General features: G+C 46.2%; 2 protein-coding genes across 2 annotated transcripts in view; both read right to left on the minus strand.

The window, feature by feature from the left end:
• The window catches only part of LOC147668875 (E3 ubiquitin-protein ligase TRIM4-like), an 80,843-nt gene extending 75,339 nt beyond the window's left edge, over positions 1 to 5,504 (minus strand). The window contains exon 1 of the mRNA XM_086948377.1: positions 4,923 to 5,504. Within this exon, the coding sequence (XP_086804503.1) occupies positions 4,923 to 5,339 (417 nt within the window). The 5' untranslated portion in view covers positions 5,340 to 5,504. The remainder of the gene's footprint in view (positions 1 to 4,922) is intronic.
• Positions 5,505 to 14,804: 9,300 nt separating this feature from the next.
• Positions 14,805 to 25,489, minus strand: part of LOC147668876 (uncharacterized) — a 62,163-nt gene continuing 51,478 nt past the window's right edge. The window contains 4 exon segments of the mRNA XM_086948378.1: positions 14,805 to 14,860; positions 18,109 to 19,254; positions 19,257 to 19,622; positions 19,625 to 20,015. Coding sequence (XP_086804504.1) covers positions 14,805 to 14,860; positions 18,109 to 19,254; positions 19,257 to 19,622; positions 19,625 to 20,015 — 1,959 coding nt within the window.

The following is a 25,489-nucleotide window of genomic DNA, read 5'->3' on the forward strand; positions in this document are numbered from 1 at the left end:
CAATGGTACATGGACCTTTTCGGGGTGGTTCTGGTCAATGCTTAGTACATGGGGCTGGAAGCTACTGACAATTTTATGTATCATAGTTGGGATATTATTTTTCTTATGTTTATGTATACAATGTGGCCCTGCATTATGTTCTATGTGTTTATCAGTTTGTATTCCATCCAGACAAGCTCTTGCCCAAAATGAATCAATGCTTCATAAAGAAGTGGCCCAGATAATGTCGATTGATATAGAAGATGAGTATCCTGACTATGTCCATTATGAGGTAGCTTCAGCTAAACGCTAAAAGGGTCGTCTGTCGTAATTTGACGATGGCTGGGTTAGTGCTTAGCTTTGCTACATGTTATTACTCTTATCTTGGCCTTACTTGAAAACGCCATTTTGAATGTTACGGCGGCCATTTTTGAGAATGAGCGGCCTCGTGGTCAGCGTGCCTTTTAGTCCTTTGTCCGTGCCACTGACCACTCAAGTTTGCCCAGCAACAGGCTATTTTTAGTAACGGTCAAGCCCGCACATGTGCAGTTTCGACTGACCAGTCACCCCTTAGGAATGTTCCGCCAAACTGACCAGTGGTGTTGTAACCCCTCCCATGAGTTGGCTGTGTTCCAAAAATGACCATATATGTACTTAAAACTCTGTAACCATGTACCGCCTACCTTTCTTATGTTTGAAAACTGTATAAAAGAAGGACTCGCACCGATGTTCGGTGTGATACTTCTTGCATTGCCGAATGGTGCTGTAGGAATGTACCACCACCCCATGGGGTCTTAATAAACTTGTCTTTTGTATTTCCTAGTTTCCGTGCCAACAGTTCTTATGGTGTAGTGGGTATTCTACGGAGTATGTAGGCCTGGAGAACCCAGTACCACACTGTGGGCTGCTGAACGTCCGCTCTCTCGTTAAGCACCATGCTGAGATTGCTCTTCTGATAGAAACCTCTCATTTGGACATATTATTCGTGACCGAAACTTGGGCTACGGTGGACTGTGGGGCGGAACTGGGCTGGGCTTGCCCACCAGGCTATTCCATAAGACACACGCCCCGAGCTTCTGGTAGGGGAGGTGGTATAGGATATATCTTTAGAGATTCAATCTCCCTTTCGGAATTGGTGGTAAAAGAGGTGTTAGGGTTTGAGCTCATGGGCTTTTCCATTGCGGCCCAGGGCAGTACCTTGGTAGCAGGTCTATTATGCTATAGACCTCCCTATTCAACCACAACGGCCTTTCAAACGCTAGTCGACTTGATCTACGACCTTTCTAACTCCCATTCAAAATATTTAGTATTGGTTGATTTTAACCTCTGGCCCTCCGGTCCCCACGATCTGGCCTTTAGAGAACGTTGCCAAGCGTGTAGCAATATTCACCTTGCACAGCTGGTTTTATCACCTACTAATGTTAAAGGGCACATTTTGGACCTGGTATTTGCTGACAAGGATTTGGTCGTAGTAGAAGAGGTTGTGGATCAGTGTTGGACTGATCATTCACTGATTACTATGTCCTTTGTGATGCCTGCTCCATTGAAACCTAGGAATTCGGGTGGTATGAAGTTCAATCGACAATGGAATCGCCTCCTCAGGGAGCCGAGTCGACCTATTTTATTGCCTGATACTTTCTCAGTGGAGAGTAATGTGGACAAGAGTTATGCAACCTTCTGTCAGCATATCCTGACAGCTTTGGATGAGTTGGCCCCCCTGCGAAGGGTGAGGGACAGGCCTAGAGGAGCTAACGTATGGTTCACCGAAGCTCTTGGACAGCATAAACTCCACTGTAAACAGGCGGAGCGTACCTTGAGGAGAGGATACAAGGAGCAGGACAGGGCAGCGTATAAAACGACCCTGCAGGAATATAAGGCCCAGCTAAGAAGTGCTAAAGCTAAATTCTTTGAAGTCACCTTGGCGAAGGCCTCCAATAAATCACAGACATTGTTTAGGTTGGTTAATAACCTATCCAACCCGTCTTGCTTGCACAGTGCCTGCTATTCCGGCCTCACAGGAGCTATGCGACTGGCTGGCCCTCGCATTTGAGGAGACAATCAGAACCATCTTGACTGGACTTACAGCATTTGGACAGTCTGTGTCACCTATGTCTCCCCTTCTGGATTCCTCCGACTACTTGGATAACATCAAGGAAGCTTCCCCTCGGTTGTCCTGTTTTCCTATTCCCTCGTTAGAGGAATTTTGCGTCCTGGCCAATGGCGTATCCTCAGGATCACCACTTGATCCTATGCCCCATAAAATTTGGACGGCAATTAAAGATGAGTTGTTTCCACCTCTTCATTCCATCTGCTGCCAATCACTGACCACAGCATCAGTCCCAGACAGCTGTAAGTTGGCAATTGTAACACCTCTGTTAAAAAAGGCCTCTCTGGACCCCCTCTGTGCTGCCAATTATCGACCTATTTCGCTTTTACCATTCGCGATAAAAATTCTTGAGAGGTGGGTCACGAGAGCCTTGTCCAACTTCCTAGAAACAAACTCCTGTCTGGATGCGGCCCAATTTGGCTTCAGACAGGCCCATGGCACCGAGACTGCATTGGTCACCGTGTTGGATGATCTACGGACGCGTGTCGACAGGGGCAAGTCCGCATTTTTGGTGCTGCTTGACATGTCGGCCGCGTTCGTCACAGTAGACCATGTAGTTCTAATCGGCCGTCTTCGGAGCGTGGGAGTGAGCGGTCTGGTTCTAAACTGGCTCACATCTTATCTTGACAATAGACAACAAGCTGTGGCATTACCACCATTTCGATCAGCCACACGTCCGGTGAATCAAGGAGTCCCTCAAGGATCGGCGATCAGTCCGATCCTCTTTAATTTATACCTCCGACCCTTGGTTGAACTGATAAAGTCATTCTGCATATCAGTCATCAATTATGCGGATGACACTCAGTTGATCTTTTCATTTGAAGGATCGGAGATAATTTTGAGTGACACTTTTCACCATTGTATGTCGGCTACAGCAGCTTGATTGCAAGCCAATTCACTCCAATTTAATGGATCAAAAACAGAGGTGCTCCACTGCTCTTTAGACCTTCTTCCACGTGCATTACCGGATGATTTCTGGCCAATCTCTATTCCGGGCTCGGTGGAAGCTGCAGAATCGGCTCGTAATTTAGGAGTTCTGTTTGAACCCAGTTTACAGCTTGATGCTGCTGTAAACAGGACGACAGCGACATGTATGGGCCTGCTTCGCGTCCTTTGTAAAATCCTACCAATTTTTCCTCGAGAAGTCAGAGCTGAGGTAGTGCGTAGTTCCATCCTCAGTAGGTTAGACTACTGCAACGCACTACTTTTGGGAGCTCCCAAGACTCTGATCCTAAAGTTGCAAAGGATTCAGAATATGGCCGCTAAACTGGCTCTGTCTCGACCGTCGGTCCGCTTCCTCATCTGCAGCTCTAGCCGACCTTCATTGGCTGCCGGTCCAGCAGAGGATCGCTTTTAAAGCTCTCTGTCTGGTGTTTAGGGCTCTGCATGGAATAGGACCGATACCACTTCAAAACCTATTTTCCTGGTATCAAGCCGCTAGACCCTTGAGATCTTCTTCTGCATTCCTGGTGAGGATTCCCAGGATAAACAGAGTGAGGATGGGCGGCCGCGCCTTCAGCTTCACGGCCGCCACATTGTGGAATACTTTACCCCTGGCTTTGAGGAGTAGCCATGATTTGCCTTCATTTAAGAGGGATCTTAAAACCCACCTGTTCCCTAGAGCAATGTAGTCTATTCTATCTGATGATTGGATATGGTCTCAGCGCCAGGATACCCTTCTGGGTGACAGCCGCGCTTAACAAGCATTAAATACATTCATACATACATACGTGGTTGTGATGCCTTTATAACTGTGTGTACTGCAGGTTTATAAAATAGTTCTAGCTCAGATTGCCTACTATTGGCATCCCACATATACATAATGGTGTGTACAGCAGGTATTATTTGTGGTTTCTGCACCTTGAATCTTCTAGGAAGTGGCGGTGTTTCATACAGTTTCAATACCTAGATCAAGGTGCACACTGGTGGAATCTATTGTTGTTTTGCTCCCTAGTAATAGTACTTCATATGGTTTTAATACCTACATCATGGTGTGCCCTGGTGATATTTAATGTGGTTTTTGTACCTAGTAGTGGTACTTCTTATGGCTCTTTTATCTAGATCATGGTGTGTACTAGTGGCATTTATTGTGGGCTTGGCAACTAGATCTTGTAGTGAAGTGGAGGTATTACATGTGCTTCTAATACCTAGATCAAGGTGTACACTGGTGGTATTTTTGTGGTTTTTGTACCCAGTGGTGGTATTTCTTGTGGCTCGAACACCTAGGTTCAGGTGTTCACTGGTGGTATTTCTTGTGGATATGTTAGCTAGTAGTGTTATTTCTTATGGTTCTAAAACATAGATCAAGGTGGTTTTGGGAGGTAATTAGATCAAGATGTGCACTGGTTGTAGTTCATGTGTTTTTGTTACATGGTAGTGTAATTTCATATGATTATAATCAAGGTGTGCACTGGTGATGTTTGTGTGGGTTTTGTACCTAGTGGTGGTATTTCATGTGGCTCTAACACCTAGGTTCAGATGTTGGCCTGTGGTATTTCTTGTGGATATGTTAACTGGTAGAGTTATTTCATGTGGTTCCAATACCTAGATCAAGGTGTTCACTGATGGTATTTTTGTGGATATGTTACCTGGTGATGTTATTACAAATGATTCCAATATATATTGAGGTGTGCAATAGCGGTATGAATGTATTGCAATCCCAAAACTCAGATCAAGCTGCAAACACCTGCATGTTCTTCAATTCAGACATGGACATTAGTCAGCAGTGACAGCTGCCAGGATTAAGACATTGACATTGTTACCTGGTCATGTGTGGCATCTACTTGAATTCACATTGGTCACCAGTGACAATTCCTTTACTTCATTATTCTCTTACCTTGTAGGCGGTCTCAGCCTCCTTGATGGGGCGCACTTGGTGATCTAGGTGCTGACTTGATTCTTTGCACACCAGACAAAGGAATCTCTGGTCCACTTCACAGAACAGCCGCAGCTTCTCCCCGTGTTCTTCACATACTCCTCCATCCAGGGGGTTTTCAGGAGCCTTCAGACGCTCAGCATTTTCAGCAATATTTTTTAGTCTTTTATTTTTTATCAGATTACTGGGGTCGAACGGCAGTGCACATTCAGGACAGGTGATCTCCAAGTCCTTCTCATCCATGTATCTTGTGAGACACGTGAAACAGAAGTTGTGACCACACTCTATGGTCACTGGTTCCTGGTAAAACCCTTTGCAGATGGAGCAGATGGATTCCAACTTAATAGCTTGTGCAGGATCATTCAAAGCCATGGCCATCCAAACATTTGGTGCTTAAAGTCTGTGGATTCTCTGAGATCATAAAGAAAGAATCAACAAGGGCGATGACTGGCAGTGTCCCACAGACTGCAAGAACACAGGAAAGATCTCAACTCTGCAGCCACATCTTGTCGCCCCATCCAACCAAGGAAGAGGCTGAGACCCCTGCAGCACAAGAGAACAAAGGAAAGATGTCAATTCTGCATCCACATCATGTGGCCATTTCCAACCAAGGAAGAGGCTGAGACCCCTGCAGCACAGGAGAACAAAGGAAAGATGTCAATCCTGCATCCACATCATGTGGCCATTTCCAACAAAGGTATAGGTGGAGACCCCTGCAGCATAGGAGAACAAAGGAAATATGTCAATCCTGCATCTACATCATGTGGCCATTTCCAACAAAGGTATAGGTGGAGACCCCTGCAGCATAGGAGAACAAAGGAAATATGTCAATCCTGCATCTACATCATGTGGCCATGTCCAACCAAGGTAAGGGTGGAGACCCCTGCAACACAGGTGAACAAAGGAAAAATGTCAAAACTGCATCCACATCATGTGGCCACTTCCAACCAAGGTAGAGGTGGAGACCCTTGAAATGCAGGAGAACATGTGGCTGTTTCCAACCAAGGTAGAGGTGGAGACTCTTGCAGCACAGGAGAACAAAGGAAAAATGTCAATACTACATCCACATCATGTGGCCATTTCCAACCAAGGTAGAGGTGGAGACCTCTGCAGCACAGGAGAAGAAAGGAAAAATGTCAATCCTGCATCCACATCATGTGGCCATACCCAACCAAGGTAGAGGTGGAGACCCCTGCAACACAGGAGAACAGAGAAAAGATGTCAATCCTGCATCCACATCATGTGGCCATTTCCAACAAAGGTATAGGTGGAGACCCCTGCAACACAGGAGAACAGATGTCAATCTGCATCCACATCATGTGGCCACTTCCAACCAAGGTAGCTGTGGAGACCCTTGAAATGCAGGAGAACATGTGGCTGTTTCCAACCAAGGTAGAGGTGGAGACTCTTGGGGGGGCGCTAGAGGGCGCACTGCGGAATGGCCGCACTGTCGTGAGGCTCCCGCTGCCCGGAGCTATTATCCGTCTAGGTATCCTGATTACCATCGCTGCGCCCTGAACTGACCCCACGGATCGGTTGTGATATCGTCTGTCCACCCACGGTCCAACTCCTGAGCCATTCGAAGGTTGCTGACCGAAGTTACGAGGATCCCAAGTTTCTCCGACTCGCGCTCTGGAAGTCTGATGCCCTCTTGCCCGGCGTCACTGTTCATGCCAGTCCGGGGCTCTGCACGTGGGGTGTAGGCCTAGCTCCGCCCTTCTCCGCCAGGCCCGATCGCCGGCCGGGCGAGACGCTTGGCTCTTCCTTGTTATCGGACTTATCTCTCGGCTCTCCCATCTGCCTGTCCAGATACCATCGCCCACGGAGGCGCAACGGATTTTCTACTTGGATTCTGAGGGTTTGCCCCCTTGGGCTGGAAACGAAGATGGCCATTACTCGTCGTTGGGAGTGGCGGGGCGTGTTGGCCTGCTCGTGCCCCCACGATTCGAGCTGCTTTCTACTTGGCCGGGTCCCTTGTCCGACCTATATCCTGACTCCCATTTGCCTCGATCCCCTACTGTACCACCGTTATGGGGAAGCCGGACACTAAACAGTCCAAATTGTCCTTTGACTCTGGAGGGGCCAGGCGTGGGACGCGTTTGCTCCAGGAAGCTGGGACTTCGCGGTCCCCCCCCCCGAATGTCGCTGAGAGTGTCCCGCACCCACCACCACCGGACTTCACCCAAATGATGCAGGAGATGAGGCAGGGGTTCGCCACTATAGTGGACAAAGTGGACAAGATATCGTCGCGCATGGATGCGGTCGTTCAGAAATTGGACGTGCATGAGGAGCGCTTGACGGCGGCAGAACAGCGCATTTCGGACCATGATGACACGGCGGCCACCCATACCACCCAACTGGCGAGAATGGACAATATCTTGCGTGTTATTGCCGCCAAGAACAAAGAGTTGGAAGCGAGGAGTAGGCACAACAACGTGCGCATTGTAGGTGTACCGGAGTCCACGAATGTGGGCAAAATGGAGACTTATGTGGAGAGGCTACTGGTGGGCGCCATTGGGTCGGAAGTTTTCTCGTCCCAGTTCATCGTCGAGAGAGCGCATCGGACATTGGGACCTCGCCCGGCCTCTGGGGCTGCACCGCGTCCCATCATTGCGCGCCTTTTGAATTATCGTGATCGAGACGCTGCTCTTCAGGCTGCCCGCACTAACAGGGCTCTCTCCTTCGAAGGGGTGTCTTTCACCATGTACCCCGACTTCACTCCGATGGTGCAGGACCAGCGTCGGAAGTTCTTGGGGGTGAAAAAGAAGCTTCGGGACCTCCAAGTGGACTACGCCTTGCTTTATCCGGCTAAACTTAGAGTGACGCATCAGGCCAAACAACATTTTTTCACCAACCCACAGCATGCTGAGGACTTTGCGAAGCGCCTCCAGCGCGAGCGAGCTGCTGCGGATCGGGGTGACGATCGAGATCCGGAGGGTGAACATTCGGCGGCTGAGGAGGAGGTCGCCTGATTCTGGTGACTTTGGACTTTGTCTATCTTCTTCCCGTTTTTTGGAGTATTGTGGACTTGTATCTTTTGTATTGAGCCCTGCTGGCTTCCTTCTCAGTATTTGCGGCCTAGCTATCGTCCGTTTTTGTTTTTATTTTGCTGATGCGTGGGTCGTGTCTGTATTGTGATGAATGAGTGCGTTTTGCTATTCTTGTGGGGTTGGTGTGGCACCGCAGGATGGTGGTATGTGGTGTCGCGCTCTGGGCACCCACCCCCCCGCGCTGCGCCTGGGGCCGCCTGATACTTGTTGGCGCGGACACTGGCGTGGCGTGAGGGAGTGGCGTCGTGCACCTCTGGAAGGTTCCCCGGAGGGTGTGCCCCATGTTTCCCTTTTGTTTGGATTCTAGTCCTCTGTTGGTTGACTGGATGTATGTTGGGGGTTGGGGGGGGGGTGTGCGTGGCCTGATAGTTGGGGTGGTGTCAGGTGGGTGGATGGGGTGGGGATGAAGCTGTCCATGTCTATTTGCCTGGGACTTCTGGTTCGCTTTGAGAGCTGCTGCTGTTGTTTGAGTGCACGGAAATATCGTGGCGCCCGCTATCCAGGCTGTTCCACTTTTCTATCTGACGGGACTGGTTCTGGGATCCGTGCTCCCGTCCATCTTGGGCCCGAGAGCAACGGCCGCCATTTTAGGCTGCCGCGTGACGGGGCGCATTCTGCGAGCGTGGCACGTGTGCGAGTTGTGGGCCGCGTGGGATGGCTTGGCGGCGCGCGGCGCGTAGTCTGTCCTGAGTGCTTGCTGCATGGATGGGTCGGTTGGGGGGGAGTTGTTGTGTTCTTGTTTGGTTGGTTCGGAGATGACTGGGAAATGTGTGGAGTGTATGTGGGGGTCTGTCCGTGCCCTGAGGCGTGGACCTATCGCTTGCTGTTGCTGGTAGTTGGATGCCATGTATTTGTTTATTGGGTCCCGTGGGGCCCTGAATCTGTGTGATGTCGACTGCTGTTGTAGATCAGATCTCGATTTTGTCCTGGAATGTACGGGGCCTTAATGATGCCAGGAAGTGTCGCAGTGTGATCCAGTATTTGGACAGGCATGCTATTCATGTTGCTTTTCTCCAGGAGACGCATCTGCGCCCCGCTCCCTCCCCCACTTTTGGCGGAGGGTGGGCTGCGGCCAGGGGGTTTGCTTCCTACTCTTCGTATGCTCGTGGGGTTGTCATCCTTGTTAGAAGGTCGCTTGCATTTCAGGAACTTGGCTCTATGGGGGACCCTGAGGGGCGCTATGTGCTGCTGTGGGGACGGCTTGGGCAGAACACTGTACTGTTTGTTAATTGCTATGCTCCCAATGTTGATACGCCAATCTTTTTTGTCACTCTGTGGGGTCATGTCCTTGCAGTGGATGCTACTCACATTGTGTGGGGGGGTGACTTTAATTTTGCATTTCAGGCCCAGTTGGACAGATCGGAGGGTAGCCCTCAGTACAATCTACAGGCTAGGGATGTGCTGCGGGGGATAGTGGAGGAGGCTGGGATGGTTGACAGCTGGAGGTACACCCACCCTGCCATTAAGGAGGGCACTCATTACACCACACATGCTCGCTCATGGGCAAGACTGGACTATGTGTTTCTCTCTAGAGGGTTGATGGCTGGCCTAAGGGAGGCTACACATCTGGCTCGGACGTATTCAGATCACTGTCCGGTGAAGGTTGATTTATCCGTCCCTGGGTTACATAGGCCGCGCCCGCCTTGGCGTTTGTTTCCGACTGCTTTGCTTGACCCGGTGTTCAAGGAGGAACTCGGTGTGGAGGTGGAGGCGTTCTTCCCTAGAAACAAGGGCTCTGTGGACAGCATTGAGGTCATTTGGGAGGCATTCAAGGTTACGATCCGGGGTGTCACTATCTCTAAAAGTTGTGGAGTACTCCGTCTGATTGTTCGGACCCTTGAGAGCTTGGAGGCTGATTTGCGAGACTTGGAGCGCAGGATGCAGGTGGATTCGGACCCCGCTCTTTTGGCACAGTTCCGCACTAAGCTCTCCGAGTACGAGGAGGAGGCTGCTCGAGAGGCTAAGCATAGGGGGAAATACTGGACGTCGAGGCGATACTGCGAGGGGGAGCGACCCGGTAAGGTCCTCGCTGCCCTTACTAGACATCCAAGGCATGGGTCGGACGTGTTGGAATTGGTGTCTCCGGATGGCACTCGCTGTCGAGACACTTCGGAGATTCAGCGCACTTTTATTGATCACTATGCACACCTTTACACGACACAGCAGACGGGTGAGACTCGATACGGCGGCTTCCTCGATGAGTTGGCGCTTTGTTGGCTATCGGATGGTCATCGGGAGTTCTTAGGCAGGCCCCTAGAGATGGAGGAGGTCAGGAATGCCATCATGTCTCTTTCTAATGGGAAGGCCGCCGGGCTGGATGGCCTTCCTGCTGAATTTTATAAGTGTTATGTCGACATCATGGCCCCTGTGCTCCGTGAGGTGTTTGAGGAGTCTCTGGAGGAGGGACGCCTACCGGGATCCATGCGGGAGGTCGCCATCACGTCGCTGCTCAAGCCAGGTAAGGATCCACTGGATGTGGGCTCCTACAGGCCCCTCTCATTGCTCAACTGCGATGTTAAGATTCTCGCGAAGGTCTTGGCGGTGAGATTAGCCGAACTCATGCCCGTTATCGTGTTGCCTGATCAGTCGGGATTTGTGCCCGGCCGCGCTACCTCTCACAATCTTCGCACTTTGTTTTCGCTTGTGTCGACCATTGATCCAACTGTCCCGGTTGCCGCTATCTTTCTTGATGCCACTAAGGCGTTTGACTCTGTCGAGTGGGGCTACCTTATTGATGTTCTTTGTCGGATGGGTTTCCCCAGGATTTTCATCTCTTGGGTTCAGCTTTTATATACTGATCCGATGGCGAGGGTAGTAGTGAATGGGGTGCTGTCCCCCTCGTTCCGTCTCACGAGAGGGACCCGACAGGGTTGCCCCCTCTCACCCCTCTTGTTTGCTATCGCCATTGAGCCGCTAGCCTGTAGGATTCGTCAGTTTCATCAGCAGAGCGCCTTTAATTGTCTTCAGCGGCAGGTCGGCATTTCTTTATACGCCGATGATGTCACACTCTATGTCAAGGACCCTGAGAACAACCTTAATTCGCTCCTGTGGGAGCTGGTCGCTTTTGGAGGTGTCTCCGGGGTTCATATCAACTGGCGGAAATCTCAATTTTTCCCCCTCACAGCTGCGGTGGCCAGGTTTCCCCTTGACTACCCTCTGGAATGGTGTGACTCGGAGTTGCGATATCTCGGTATTGTCATATCCTTGGACAGGGGAGACGCGGTTCGGCTCAACTATGGCGTGGCCATTACTAAACTGGCGGATGATGTCACCAGGTGGATGTCTTTGCCTCTCTCCATGGCCGGTAGGGCGTCTCTCATCAAGATGGTAGTTCTGCCCCGCTTTCTTTATCTCTTTCAAAACCTCCCATATCATCCTGGTGCTTATTTCTTTCGTAGACTTCGTTCCGAGCTTCTGCGGTTGTTCTGGGGGGCAAGCAGCCACGGGTGGCCTGGGCCACCCTTACGTTGCCTTATGCTGATGGCGGTTTCGACGTCCCTGACTTTGAACTTTATTATCTCAGCGCTCAGGCGCATTATGCCTATCACTGGATGCGCCCCACGCCGTTCATGCCCCAGATTGCTGCTGAGCATTGGGTCACCCACCCGCTCCCACTGGAGGGGATGGTTTTGGGCAAGGTGTCAGATGTGGAAACGCCTCGCACGACGGTGACGTGCACGGTGGATGCTTGGACGCGAATGGCTCATTTGCTAGGCGTTTCCTTTCTCTACTCGCCAGCCTTGCCTCTATCTTATCATCCGGATTTGTCGCTGTTGTTGGAGACGGGGTTTCAGCGAATGTGCAAGCGGCTAGGTATCCTCACGTGGGGTGACTTGTTTCATGAAGGTGCCTTCCGTACGCAGGCTCATTTCTTCGGGTCGGCGGCTTGCTCCCCTCTAGACCTGTTCTACTTTGTCCGTCTGCGGCAGGGCATGCGTGCTCTGCTACCAGACTACCCTTCGGAGCCTGGGGTTACACTCCCCCTCCACGTGCTGCTGGTTTCAGATGGGCGACACCTGGTGTCGAAATTATACGGGGCTATTCGCCGACAGCGATCGGTCCCGGCCAATCGGGTGCGCGAGCAGTGGGTTGCCGAATTGGGTGCTCCTATTACAGACGAGCAGTGGAAATACTGTTGCGGGCTCACGGCCAATGTTTCTTCTAGTTGTCGCCTTAAAATTATCCACTACAAGTTTGTTCAGAGGTACTACTATACCCCGGCGAGGAAACTACGGTTTCATTTGGCGGAGGATGACAGGTGTGCTAGGTGTCGAGCGGAAGGCGCTGACTTTTTGCATTTGGCTTGGAGCTGTGCGGGGGTATTGGAATATTGGACACAGGTTCATGAAGCCCTGCAGGTTATGGCGGAGGATGGGGTGGCGTTTGACCCCTTAGTGATGTTACTTGGGTTCTCTAAGGACGTACCTGCCTCTCACCGTAGATTTGTTGACGTGGCCCTGCTGCTGGCTAAGCGTAGGGTTGCTTGTTGCTGGGGTCGTGGTAGGGTGCCGCGCTTTCAAGACTGGGTGACTGACCTCATTTACTGTCAGGATCAATACAATATCTATTCTGACTTGATGCCTGTTTTCGCTGCAGACCAAAGGACTTTTGGAGTCCGCTCCAGGTGTACCTCCTGACCAGGGCTGAGCGGGACTCTGATTCTGAACCTGAGGACCACGAGGGGATAGGTTGATGACAACATGATGGGCTGGGATTTTACACAACACCTGCTGTTCTTCCGATATCGGGGGGGGGCTGACCGACTCCTTTTCCTGCGAGCTATTGGGGGGTTGAAGTCTCCCTTCGGACTGGTATATTATTGGGAATTCAGATTGTATCCCTGTGCGGCACCTTTATTTCCTGTGTTCCTCATAGTTGAGTCCCCCCTGGCTCACGTGCTCTCCGCTAATGGACTGTATTCATATTGCATTGTCTTATTGGCTGGCCTGCCCATGCTGGATCATTGTATTCTAACCTCTACTGCACATTTCGTTATTGCTCCTTGTATTGACTGCTGCCCTGCCCTGTACTTCCTGGCATCTCCTTGTTTATTTTTTTATGCTTTCTTGGCACTGACGTACCACTGTAATGGCCGTATGTGACTGTCTGTTTTGAATGTACACTTCCCTTGTACCTGTTTGTCTCCAAATAAAGGTTTAAAAAAAAAAGAGGTGGAGACTCTTGCAGCACAGGAGAACAAAGGAAAAATGTCAATACTGCATCCACATCATGTGGCCACTTCCAACCAAGATAGAGGTGGAGACCCCTGCAACACAGGAGAACAGATGTCAATCTGCATCCACATCATGTGGCCACTTCCAACCAAGGTAGCTGTGGAGACCCTTGAAATGCAGGAGAACATGTGGCTGTTTCCAACCAAGGTAGAGGTGGAGACTCTTGCAGCACAGGAGAACAAAGGAAAAATGTCAATACTGCATCCACATCATGTGGCCATTTCCAACCAAGGTAGAGGTGGAGACCTCTTCAGAACAGGAGAAGAAAGGAAAAATGTCAATCCTGCATCCACATCATGTGGCCATTTCCAACCAAGGTAGAGGTGGAGACCCCTGCAGTACAGGAGATCAAAGGAAAGATGTCAATCCTGCATCCACATCATGTGGCCATTTCCAACCAAGGTAAAGGAGGAGACCCCTGCAGCACAGGGGAACAAAGGAATGATGTCAATCCTGCATCCACAGCATGTGGCCATTTCCAACCAAGGTAGAGTTGGAGACCCCTGCAACACAGGAGAACAGATGTCAATCTGCATCCACATCATGTGGCCACTTCCAACCAAGGTAGCTGTGGAGACCCTTGAAATGCAGGAGAACATGTGGCTGTTTCCAACCAAGGTAGAGGTGGAGACTCTTGCAGCACAGGAGAACAAAGGAAAAATGTCAATACTGCATCCACATCATGTGGCCATTTCCAACCAAGGTAGAGGTGGAGACCTCTTCAGAACAGGAGAAGAAAGGAAAAATGTCAATCCTGCATCCACATCATGTGGCCATTTCCAACCAAGGTAGAGGTGGAGACCCCTGCAGTACAGGAGATCAAAGGAAAGATGTCAATCCTGCATCCACATCATGTGGCCATTTCCAACCAAGGTAAAGGAGGAGACCCCTGCAGCACAGGGGAACAAAGGAATGATGTCAATCCTGCATCCACAGCATGTGGCCATTTCTAACCAAGGTAGAGTTGGAGACCCCTGCAACACAGGAGAACAGATGTCAATCTGCATCCACATCATGTGGCCACTTCCAACCAAGGTAGCTGTGGAGACCCTTGAAATGCAGGAGAACATGTGGCTGTTTCCAACCAAGGTAGAGGTGGAGACTCTTGCAACACGCGAGAACAAAGGAAACATATCAATCCTGCATCCACATCATGTGGCCACTTCCAACCAAGGTAGCGGTGGAGACCCCTGCAACACGCGAGAACAAAGGAAAGATGTCAATCCCGCATCCACATCATGTGGCCATTTCCAACCAAGGTAGAGTTGGAGACCTCTGCAACACGCGAGAACAAAGGAAAGATGTCAATCCTGCATCCACATCATGTGGCCACTTCCAACCAAGGTAGCGGTGGAGACCCGTGCAGCACTGGAGTACAAAGGGAAGATATCAAACCTGCATCCACATCATGTGGCCATTTCCAACCAAGGAAGAGGTGGAGACCCCTGCAACTTGGGAGAACAAAGGAAAAATGTCAATCCTGCATCCACATCATGTGGCCATTTCCAAACAAGGTAGCGGTGGAGACCCCTGCAACATGGGAGAACAAAGGAAAAATGTTAATCCTGCATCCACATCATGTAGCCATTTCCAACCAAGGTAGAGGTGGAGACCCCTGCAACATGGGAGAACAAAGGAAAAATGTCAATCCTGCATCCACATCATGTGGCCATTTCCAAACAAGGTAGCGGTGGAGACCCCTGCAACACTCGAGAACAAAGGAAAGATGTCAATCCTGCATCCACATCATGTGGCTATTTCCAACCAAGGTAGAGTTGGAGACTCCTGCAACACGCGAGAACAAAGGAAAGATGTCAATCCTGCATCCACATCATGTGGCCATTTCCAACCAAGGTAGAGACCCCTGCAACACGCGAGAACAAAGGAAAAATGTCAATTCTGCATCCACATCATGTGGCCATTTCCAAACAAGGTAGAGTTGGAGACCTCTGCAACACGCGTGAACAAAGGAAAGATTTCAATCCTGCATTCACATCATGTGGCCATTTCCAACCAAGGTAGAGGTGGAGTTCCCTGCAAGAAAATAACCAGTACACCTATCATTGGCTGAAATCCCTTAGGTCTCTATAGAACTGTGGCCAGGAGATGCCGGCGGTGGATCTACACAAAGCCTTCAATGAACATTCACACCAAGTGGAGCTGTGGTGAATCGAGCAGCATGTGAAAGAGAAGGGTCATGTATGGAAATAAAAGTGTGTCTGATTACAGTAGTCATATACTATGAAAAACAAAATCATGTTCTTTTGTAAAATACATGGATAAATATCTATGCAACTTTTGAAAGTACTTAATTCAGAACCCCATAAATGGCATCTGTAAGTGCATTTACCTATTTAAAAAAGCATGCAGGATCATTTAATTACTCATGTGTTTTAAACGTGGCAACTCTGACCAATTTATACCATTTTAAACAAGCATTGTCTATGCCAATATAAGTAGCTTTAATGTGCTGCAGCTGCACTCTCATAGTCACACGTCTCACCCTCATCTTACAAAGGCAGAGGCTTTTACGTCTGTTGAACTAGGAACAGGAGCAAGAATCAAGGACGCTGCCTGCCCAGTCTGGTGAGATGGAACATGGGCTCAATCAAGAGTGATCGGCAGAGGAATGGAGTATGTGAGATGGCACTTAGGCCTGCCGCAGACAGCAGGAATACTCAGGACACTTGTCAGCAAGTACAGATCCATTCACTCACTGGCGACCTCTGGTGGAAGTCCAACCATTCCAAGTTCAAGTTCAAAAAGACTTTGGGGCATATTATCAAGGGGGTTTATCTCTGCTTTTTTGTCTTTAAAAGCCAAGAAAACGGAGATAAAATTATCTCCCCATTACCTAGCTGCTGCTAACACCAGTTAGCGACAGCTAGTAGGAGATAGCGACCATCTTGGGCCCCGCTTTGCATGTCAGTGATATTTATCACTAATGAGATGCAAAGTGGGCGTGCCAAGATGTTAGAGACTGAAAACAGTCGCTAACATCGCTATCTCCTATTACCAACTTTTGGAGATATTCGCGCTAAGCGGGAATATCTCCAAAAGCTAACACCTGCCCTGAGCAGTTCTTAGCCATGTTATCCAATGGGAGGTCGATAACATGGCTAAGAGCATTAGCTCGCTAATGCATGAATATCGCTGACTTTTCAGCGATATTCATGCTTTGCGGCAATTTTTACCGCATTTGCCTTAAACCTTGGTAATACCAAGGTTTATTTGCGGTAAAAATCGCCGCAGCGCTGCGGTAAATTTTTGTCTTTAACCAAGCAATAGCGATAATTATCGCTATTGCTTGGTAATATGCCCCTTTATTCTGATAGCACCATATCCATAAAAATACAATACACAAAATCAGTTAAAATTCACAATAAAAACAATTCCAGTATCAGACTTAAAGTGCTTGAAAATGTAAAAGCACAGCACAAACATCCTTCATAGATTATCGATTGATTTCCGAGCGCAAACAGCTATTCTCAGAAAACTGCCAACATGGAAAACTAACTCATCAGTGTCTAGTTTGAGTCTGCTGCTCAGCGCATCTAAAGAGGATGGGAACAGTGATAACAACCATTGAGCATAATTTGTAAAAGTAAAAGTGTTTGTCGCTCTGGTCGTCGCATGGGCAAGGCAGAGAATGAGGTTTGCCTCATAGCCTTGGAGAAAACAAAGCACATATTTGACCGTGCCAGCCCTTATTGGAAAGGGAAGTGCCCTCTCCCACTGACACAGCCCTTACCGAAGTGGAATACTACATTTAGTGGTTAACCTGTGGTTTTATAGCATTCGAAGACTATTTTATGCCAATTTTAGTATTCTGTAGTATTCTTTTTGTGAAGGCTAGTGCATGAAGACTACTGATATGTGAGTAATTATTCTTGAACACTAACAGAATACTAAGCAAATACTTCTTTGCTAACCGTATAGTCTTCATTTACAATGCAGAACTTTTACTGAATACATACAATTTGAATACTTCTGCACTTACCCATAGCTGCAGATTCTATAAAAAGTTATGTCCAAAGCATTTTGGGTCAATTGCTAAACCGAAAAGGTATGGCTAGACTAATAATCACAATATTAACAAATAAACAGGTACACTAGTAGATATTTCCCAATTACACATGCATAGGTGGGAGGATCTTACATTCCTCAATAATATATTTGTTTGAATTAATGGTCAAAGTATTCCAATACTCGGTTGACTTTTTGGTTTATTTTCAACAGTCCAAAGATAACAAGTAAAAGTCTGAGGGGTATCGGTAAGACAATGAACAATATCCACAATCAATGACAGAAGCACATTCATTTATCATTGAAAACTCTTGGAAAAATATATGGTTGAATTTAATTTAATTTTCTTAAGTACATTTGATAATAGCACACAACAGTGTGAATTCCTATGGTGTTAAAATCTAGCTTTTACACAACATTTAAAATGTACTTAAAATGTAGTTCTAAAAACATTTGGTAAAAGTAAACACATAAAAAGTAAACACATAAAAGTAAACATATCCTTACGGGTGCCCTGGCAATTACCAGTTTACAGTGGGGGAGAGGGTTGCAGTTTAAAGTGATGTGTATCATTTCCGATCACAGAGGATTGTGTATCATTTCCTAGTAATTCCAGGGTGAAGTTTGCTAACCCCCATATCAGTTTTTCAAATCTGACGAAACGTATGGTACCTTTTAAAGATCTGGGCATGTAGATTTTTGGCTAATACAACAGCATCCACTAATCTCTCTCATAGTGATTTGGGAATTCACATACAAATGACAATTTTGTGGTACAAACAAATCAGCAACTTCCTACTATTTCCGAAATATATACTGCTATTATCTTGTTCCAACTTGGGTTAACTTGATGGACATTGCAGTCACTGGAATATGTGTTTACACAAGGCATTCGATTTAATAGTGCCAAGTTGTGAGTTTTTCTATTTATGTCGTTGACCTGGCTACATTTCACCACTTTTCCAAACTGTATTTCTGAATTATCTAAATAGTTTATTGTACTTTGGTCCCGTCTGACTAGTTTGTTGTAGTTTGCTGCATACACATAGCAATAACCCTTCCTTAAACTAATTTTATCATATGATGCTACTTTCCTTTCAAAGTATACAGATACTCTTTTTTGAGCTGCTAGGAACTCATCATTTGTTAAATCTTTTATAGTCATTTTCCCCATTTGAAAGCACCCATCTATTATCTCCATTCTCTCCACACGTATCGATGGATCCATAAGTCTATTGATTGCATTTTTTATCTCGCCATCAATATTGCAGGTTGCTTTAAGTAATGGTATCATCTGAATTAATGTCACAGTATTCAAAATTTGCATTTCTACATTTTGTGTTCCAGAGATGTGAGACACTATGTAGCCATTTAGGTCTTCAAAATGAAAACAGCTATTTGAAAATAGTGGCCCGTTGTGGTGTACACAGTCTGAAATATGCATTAACTGATGAATATTCATAGTCATGAACCTCTGATCATACAGGTCTTCAAAAATTTTGACAAAGGTGAGCAAGCAAGTCTCTGCTAGGTTGATTTCTGAAAATGTTAGACTTTCTTTATCTAGTAAATATATTCCTTTGGAGAAGAGGCAAAAATGTACAAATAGCTGATTGGGTAATACATCAGCTAGTACTGGTATTCCCCAGAAGAGCAAGAAGTTTCTGTATTCAGAGAATTTCCATAAATGGACATCTTCAAGGCTACGAGGAGGTCTTGATATGTTAAGTGGAGGCTTGATAGCCTGTAATCTCTTGCTAACAAGGTCTCTGTAAGAGTGTGCTGAAAAGCTTGACTTCTCATATTGCTTTCCGAACCACAATGTGAGCATCAGTTTCATTACACCTGCGCAGACCCCATGCATATAATCTAAACAAAATCCATTAATACATGGGAAAAGGGAAAGGAATAGAAACCGGAAAGGGCCTTTCACACCATGAACTGAATATTCATGTTCACCCTGTTGTATTTTAGCTAATGCTCATTTATATCAGTCTTCAGATTTTCAGTTATTCTCGGTGGTCCTTCAGGATCATCATCATTGTAAGGAAAAACATGGCAATGCCCCATTCCCGATCTTGAAGTCATAACTGGCTGTAAACAGGACCAACAGCTAAATTTCCCATTGATCTGCTTACTGTTGGTAACCAAACAACGAGCTGGTAGATCACAAGTGCATGAAAGTAGTGTAGCACGACATACAAAAACAGAGCCTGTATGATCTGTAAACATAGCTCCCTTTTCCAAACGACTCAATTCCTCAGTTAAAGGATGTAGGTATGTCCACATATATGGCTTTCTTTGCCCAATCCAAATTCCATAGACAAGCATGTTTTCTTTTGCTTTGCGTTTGTTACGGAGAGCTCATTAATCATCAAATACACAGGCCACATGCTTAGTTTACTACTTTTAAAAATGTTGACTCCATCTGTGTTCATAACAAAAGTGATATTGTTTTTCATACTTAATATCCCCTTATCAAACAGGTTTTTGTATCCAATTCCATCATAAACATCACCTATTACAGAGTTTCCATTCTGTTTGTAGTGCTCATATCTGTGTGTTCTCACTTCCTCCGTAAAATCTCTCCTCTTAAACATAGTATTTAGCTGTTCAATTATGGAGTGTTGGACAAAAAAAGCAACAGCACCAGGCTCTGTAAGATCCTTCAGACAATGGGTGTTCGTGCATATCTTTGCATTTTCGCTGATGCTTTCATAGCATGAGGAACAGTAGTTTCTTATCTTAGGAATGGGGATCAGGGGGTCTTGCTGGGGGTAGTGTTTTCAAGTTTTGGGTAGTGTTGTGGTGTGTGTGTAGGGTAGTTTTTAGGGTTTAGGGTAGTGCTGGTGTGTCGTGCAGGGTAGTGTTTTAGTGTGGGGACTGGACTGGGTGTAGAGGGATGGTCGGGGGAGAGTTGTGCTGGGGGTAGTGTTTTAGGGTTTAGGGTATGTTGTGTTGTTTGTGTAGTGTAGGGTAGTGTTTTAGGGTTTAGGGTAGTGCCGGGGACTCGTGCAGGGTAGTGTTTGAGTAAAGGGACCAGACTGGGGTCGGGGGAGAGCCATGCTGGGGATAGTGTTTTAGGGTTTAGGGTAGTGTTGTGGTGTTTGTGTAGTGTAGGGTAGTGTTTTAAGGTTTAGATTAGTGCCGGGGGGTCGTGCAGGGTAGTGTTTGAGTGTAGGGATCGGGGGAGGGTCGTGCTGGTACTAGTACTACTCTCTACTACTCACTGTACTCCTCTCTAATACTCACTTTCTACTACTCTCTACTTCGCACTCTATACTACTCACTCTCTATTACTCACTCTCTACTACTCTCTACTACTCTACTCATTCTCTCCTACTCACTACTACTCACTCTCTACTACTCACTCTCTACCACTCTCTACTGCACTCTACTTCTCACTCTACTACTCTCTACTACTCACTCTACTACTTTCTACTACTCTCTACTACTCTCTCTGTACTACTCTCTACTCACTCTCTACTACTCTACTACTCACTCTCTACTACTCTAATACTCACTCTACTACTAACTCTCTATTCCTATTCACTCTACTACTCACTACTACTCTCTACTACTCACTTCTACTCTACTATACTCTACTCACTCTAATACTCTACTACTCACTATCTACTACTCAGTTTCTACGACTCCCTACTACTCAGTCTCTACTTCTCTACTCTCTACAACTCACTCCCTAATACTCACTCTCTACTACTCACTCTACTACACACTCTCTACTTCTCTCTACTCTCTACTACTCTCTACTCTCTACTACTCTCTACCTCTACACCCACACACATATGCACACACACACACACACACCCACACACACACACACACACATATGTGTATATATATATATTTTTATATATATATATGTGTGTGTGTATATATGCATACATATATAAGCATGTATATAATCTGCATATCTATGATGTAAATACAAATATAAATGCATGTATATATATATATATATATATATATATTACCTACTGGCGATAGCCAGTAGGTATATATAGTTAGGATTTTTTCTCTATGGAACTTTTGAAAATTCTATGCCTAATAACTTTGGCGTTTGTGGACGGAATTGGCTGAAATTTTCAGGAAAATGGCACATTTTGTTTCTGAGCAGCTCCTGGAAATTTGGGGGTGGTTCGTCAAGGGGGGGCCGAGAAAAAAGGGGGGTCCCAAAACGCGTTTTTCCCATGTTAATTTCCATAGGGCGGTTGGCCTCACTTTTAGCCCGAACGGCTGAATGGATTTCCACGAAACTTGGCAAAATTGTAGGGACTGTTAGCCCGATGTGCCTTTGCTAGGTCTCAATATATGTGCTTCAGTGGATTTTGAGAAATTAACGTTTAAAACAAGATATATATCTGTAACAGCGCTCCGGGTAGCGCTCCGGTTCGCGAACTTTTCGCGTATCGGAACTTTGCGAAGCGAAGCTGATTGGCTCTCCGGTGTCTGTCAACATTCTAAACAGTCCAGAGCGGCCGCCATCTTGTCTCTCGGTAGGATCGAGAGACAAGAGGAGGCCAAAACAAAGGGGGAAATGAAGGAAAGGGGGCAAGGTAGACCCCTTCTGACCCCCTAGGATTGATGAGGGGGATATTATAGAGCCACGCGGGGCCCCAAAAAAAAAAAAAAAATTCCGATTTTTTCGCCGTAGAGACGCGTCTTGGTACGCGAACCGGGCAGCTAACCGAGCAGCTAACCGGGAAGCTAACCGGGAAGCTAACCGGCAGTGTAACGGGAGTCTGAGGAGTAGCTGATTGGCTGTCAACATTGTAAACAGTCCGGAGCGGCCGCCATCTTGTCTCTCGGTAGGATCGAGAGACAAGCGGAGACCAAAACAAAGAGGGAAATGAAGGAAAGAGGGCAGGGTAGACCCCTTCTGACCCCATAGGATTGATGAGGGGGATTTTATAAAGCCACGCGGGGCCCCCAAAAAAAAAAATCCGATTTTTTCGCCGTAGAGACGCGTCTTGGTACGCGAACCGGGCAGCTAACCGGGAAGCTAACCGGCAGTGTAACAGGAGTCTGAGGAGTAGCTGATTGGCTGTCAACATTGTAAACAGTCCGGAGCGGCCGCCATCTTGTCTCTCGGTAGGATCGAGAGACAAGCGGAGACCAAAACAAAGAGGGAAATGAAGGAAAGAGGGCAGGGTAGACCCCTTCTGACCCCATAGGATTGATGAGGGGGATATTATAAAGCCACGCGGGGCCCAAAAAAAAAAAAAAAAATCCGATTTTTTCGCCGTAGAGACGCGTCTTGGTACGCGAACCGGGCAGCTAACCGGGCAGCTAACCGGGAAGCTAACCGGCAGTGTAACAGGAGTCTGAGGAGAAGCTGATTGGCTGTTATCATTGTAAACAGTCTGGAGCGGCCGCCATCTTGTCTCTCTGTGGGATCGAGAGACAAGAGGTGGAAAAAAAAAAGGTGTAAATGAATGAAAGGGGTAAGGCAGACCCCTCCTGAACCCCTAGGATTGATGAGGGGGCTATTAAAGTTCCCTGCGGGGCAAAAGAAAAAAATAATTGTGATTTTTCGCTGTAAAGGTGCTTCCTGGTACGTTAACCGGGCAGCTAACCGGCAGCGTAACGGGAGTCCGACATATTGTGTTTTTTGAACGTTTGTGATATGTGCACGTGTGGATTTTGTCTAATTAAGGTTAAAAAAATATATATATATCTTTAAGCGTGTTCTGGCGCGCTTACGTTTTGGGTTTGGTTTGCGCTGCAGAGACGATACGTCACGGTTATGCGATGCATCATGAGGCGTCTCACGGGCTACGTGATACGTCACTTAATAAAGAATATATTTTACAGCTATAGATTTTAGCTTTTAAAAAACCAATGAAATTCACAGAAAAAACCATAGGTTATAGACCATATATAGTTAGGAATTTGCATTTACAAAACCATGAAAATTCACTGAAAAAACCATAGGTTATAGACCATATATAGTTAGGGATTAGCATTTAAAAAACCTTATTTTATTTGCACAAAACCATTGAAATTCCATATATAGTTAGTTGCACTAACTATATATCGCGGACCCGCAATCCACTGCTAATGATGTCACATATTACATCATTCATGACATGGTCAGTGACATCACTGATGACATCACTGATGACATCTCAAATGACATCACTGATGACATCACTGATGACATCTCAAATGACATCACTGATGACATCCCTGACATCTCATTTGACATTACTGATTACATCACTGATGATATCATTTATGTGATAATACATCTTCAGACTCTAATATAACCTTAGATACACTCAGTGTAAACAGGCACTCACAGACTGTCACACATCCATGGAGTTACTCACACACCTAGTCAGTCATGGAAAGAATCAATCACATTTCCATTTCCTCAACTATACAGTTATACACACCTTACTTATTCAAACATATAGTAACACATATTTACTCTCTTATACAATCCTTGATACAAGTTCACAATGATTCATACAGCCACTCACACATTCACTGGCTCTTATGTTCAGTTATTTATATATGTCAACTCTCACATGGAGTGTGTTTTACATATGTACTTACTTTGACATGTAGCACTGAGATATCCATTCACTCACCAATATACTCATGCACACAGTCAACTGTCCATACAGCTGTTTCTACATGCACTTTTGAACCCATACACCTAGGGAATCAACTGCTCACACATCTATGCACAGAGTTATACACCTCCCAGCCACCCACACACATACTCAGTCTCCCATACAAATACTTGGGCAACCATTCAATAACCCATATAGTTACTGATTTAAACATGCAGCAGTTTACAGAACAACATAAATAAGGATTGCCAAATTAAGACACTTTAATCACTAACCCATACACTCAGTGAGACACATTTAATCATTCTCTCATACAGTCAGTCATGCACCTACTAAATCCTTCATCCAGACACTTATACATCCACTCATTCTTCAATATGTAAGACATATTTTAACTTTACAGAAACATACAGTCACTGGGTGTTGTCATCAGTGATGTCATCAGTGATGTCATCAGTGATGTCATTTGAGATGTCATCAGTGATGTCATCAGTGATGTCACTGACCATGTCATGAATGATGTAATATGTGACATCATTAGCAGTGGATTGCGGGTCCGCGATATATAGTTAGTGCAACTAATTATATATGGAATTTCAATGGTTTTGTGCAAATAAAATAAGGTTTTTTAAATGCTAATCCCTAACTATATATGGTCTATAACCTATGGTTTTTTCAGTGAATTTTCAAGGTTTTGTAAATGCAAATTCCTAACTATATATGGTCTATAACCTATGTTTCTTTCTGTGAATATATATATATATATATATATATATATATATATATATATATATATATATATATATATATATGTATATATATATATATATATATATATATATATATAAACATATATGCATACATATGCTTGATATGTACATGAAAGTGTGAAGGACACTAATAAAAGCAAAGCTAAAAAGCCACCTAATTTCAAACAGAATTGCTTTAACTTAAAGGAGGGCGACACCTAATTCATTTTCAATGCTTGTTTACTTGGATTATTTATTATTTTTTCACATTTGCCTTTTTTTTAAATTAGATTTCTGTACTTTCATATTTTATTCTTTCTCCATTCATTGCCACTTTCTGGACGTTTGGATACTTTGCTAGATTGCTTGTTGCCTCCCGTTTTGTGAGTAGTATTTTTTCCCTGTTCTACTTGCGTAGCGCTGACTGACGCGATGACGTACATTGGTTGCGTGGCTCCTAATAGGACCGCAGTTCAAAGTTTGGGAGGTTGTCAGCCTAGGCTGCGTGATGGCGCTGCTCGTACCGCCCGACCGGCCACGGCGGTAAATTTAAATCAATGCTCTTGAGTGACCTGCTCTGAGCTGCTGCCCCTGTTGTGAGCCTGAGGGATTCTGATGGGGATCTCCGGGAGTGCACGCATGTTTGCCATTCCCAATGGACTGGAGACGAGTGAACACGTGTGATCAGACTCTGGGGAGTAACCGGAATTGCTGTCCTTGCATGTAAGTGTGAGACCAGTGTCAACTGTTCTTTTTATTGCTTGCCTGCTAATATGTAGAGTAAATGAGTAAGTGAGACTGAGGGGTGCATTGCAGCCATCTGAGTATGTGTGTGTGTTAATCATTTACATTATACAAATACTTTGT

This window comes from Lissotriton vulgaris, unplaced genomic scaffold (genome assembly GCF_964263255.1).
Source record: "Lissotriton vulgaris unplaced genomic scaffold, aLisVul1.2 SCAFFOLD_1441, whole genome shotgun sequence".
In the NCBI taxonomy this organism is placed as follows: Eukaryota; Metazoa; Chordata; class Amphibia; order Caudata; family Salamandridae; genus Lissotriton; species Lissotriton vulgaris.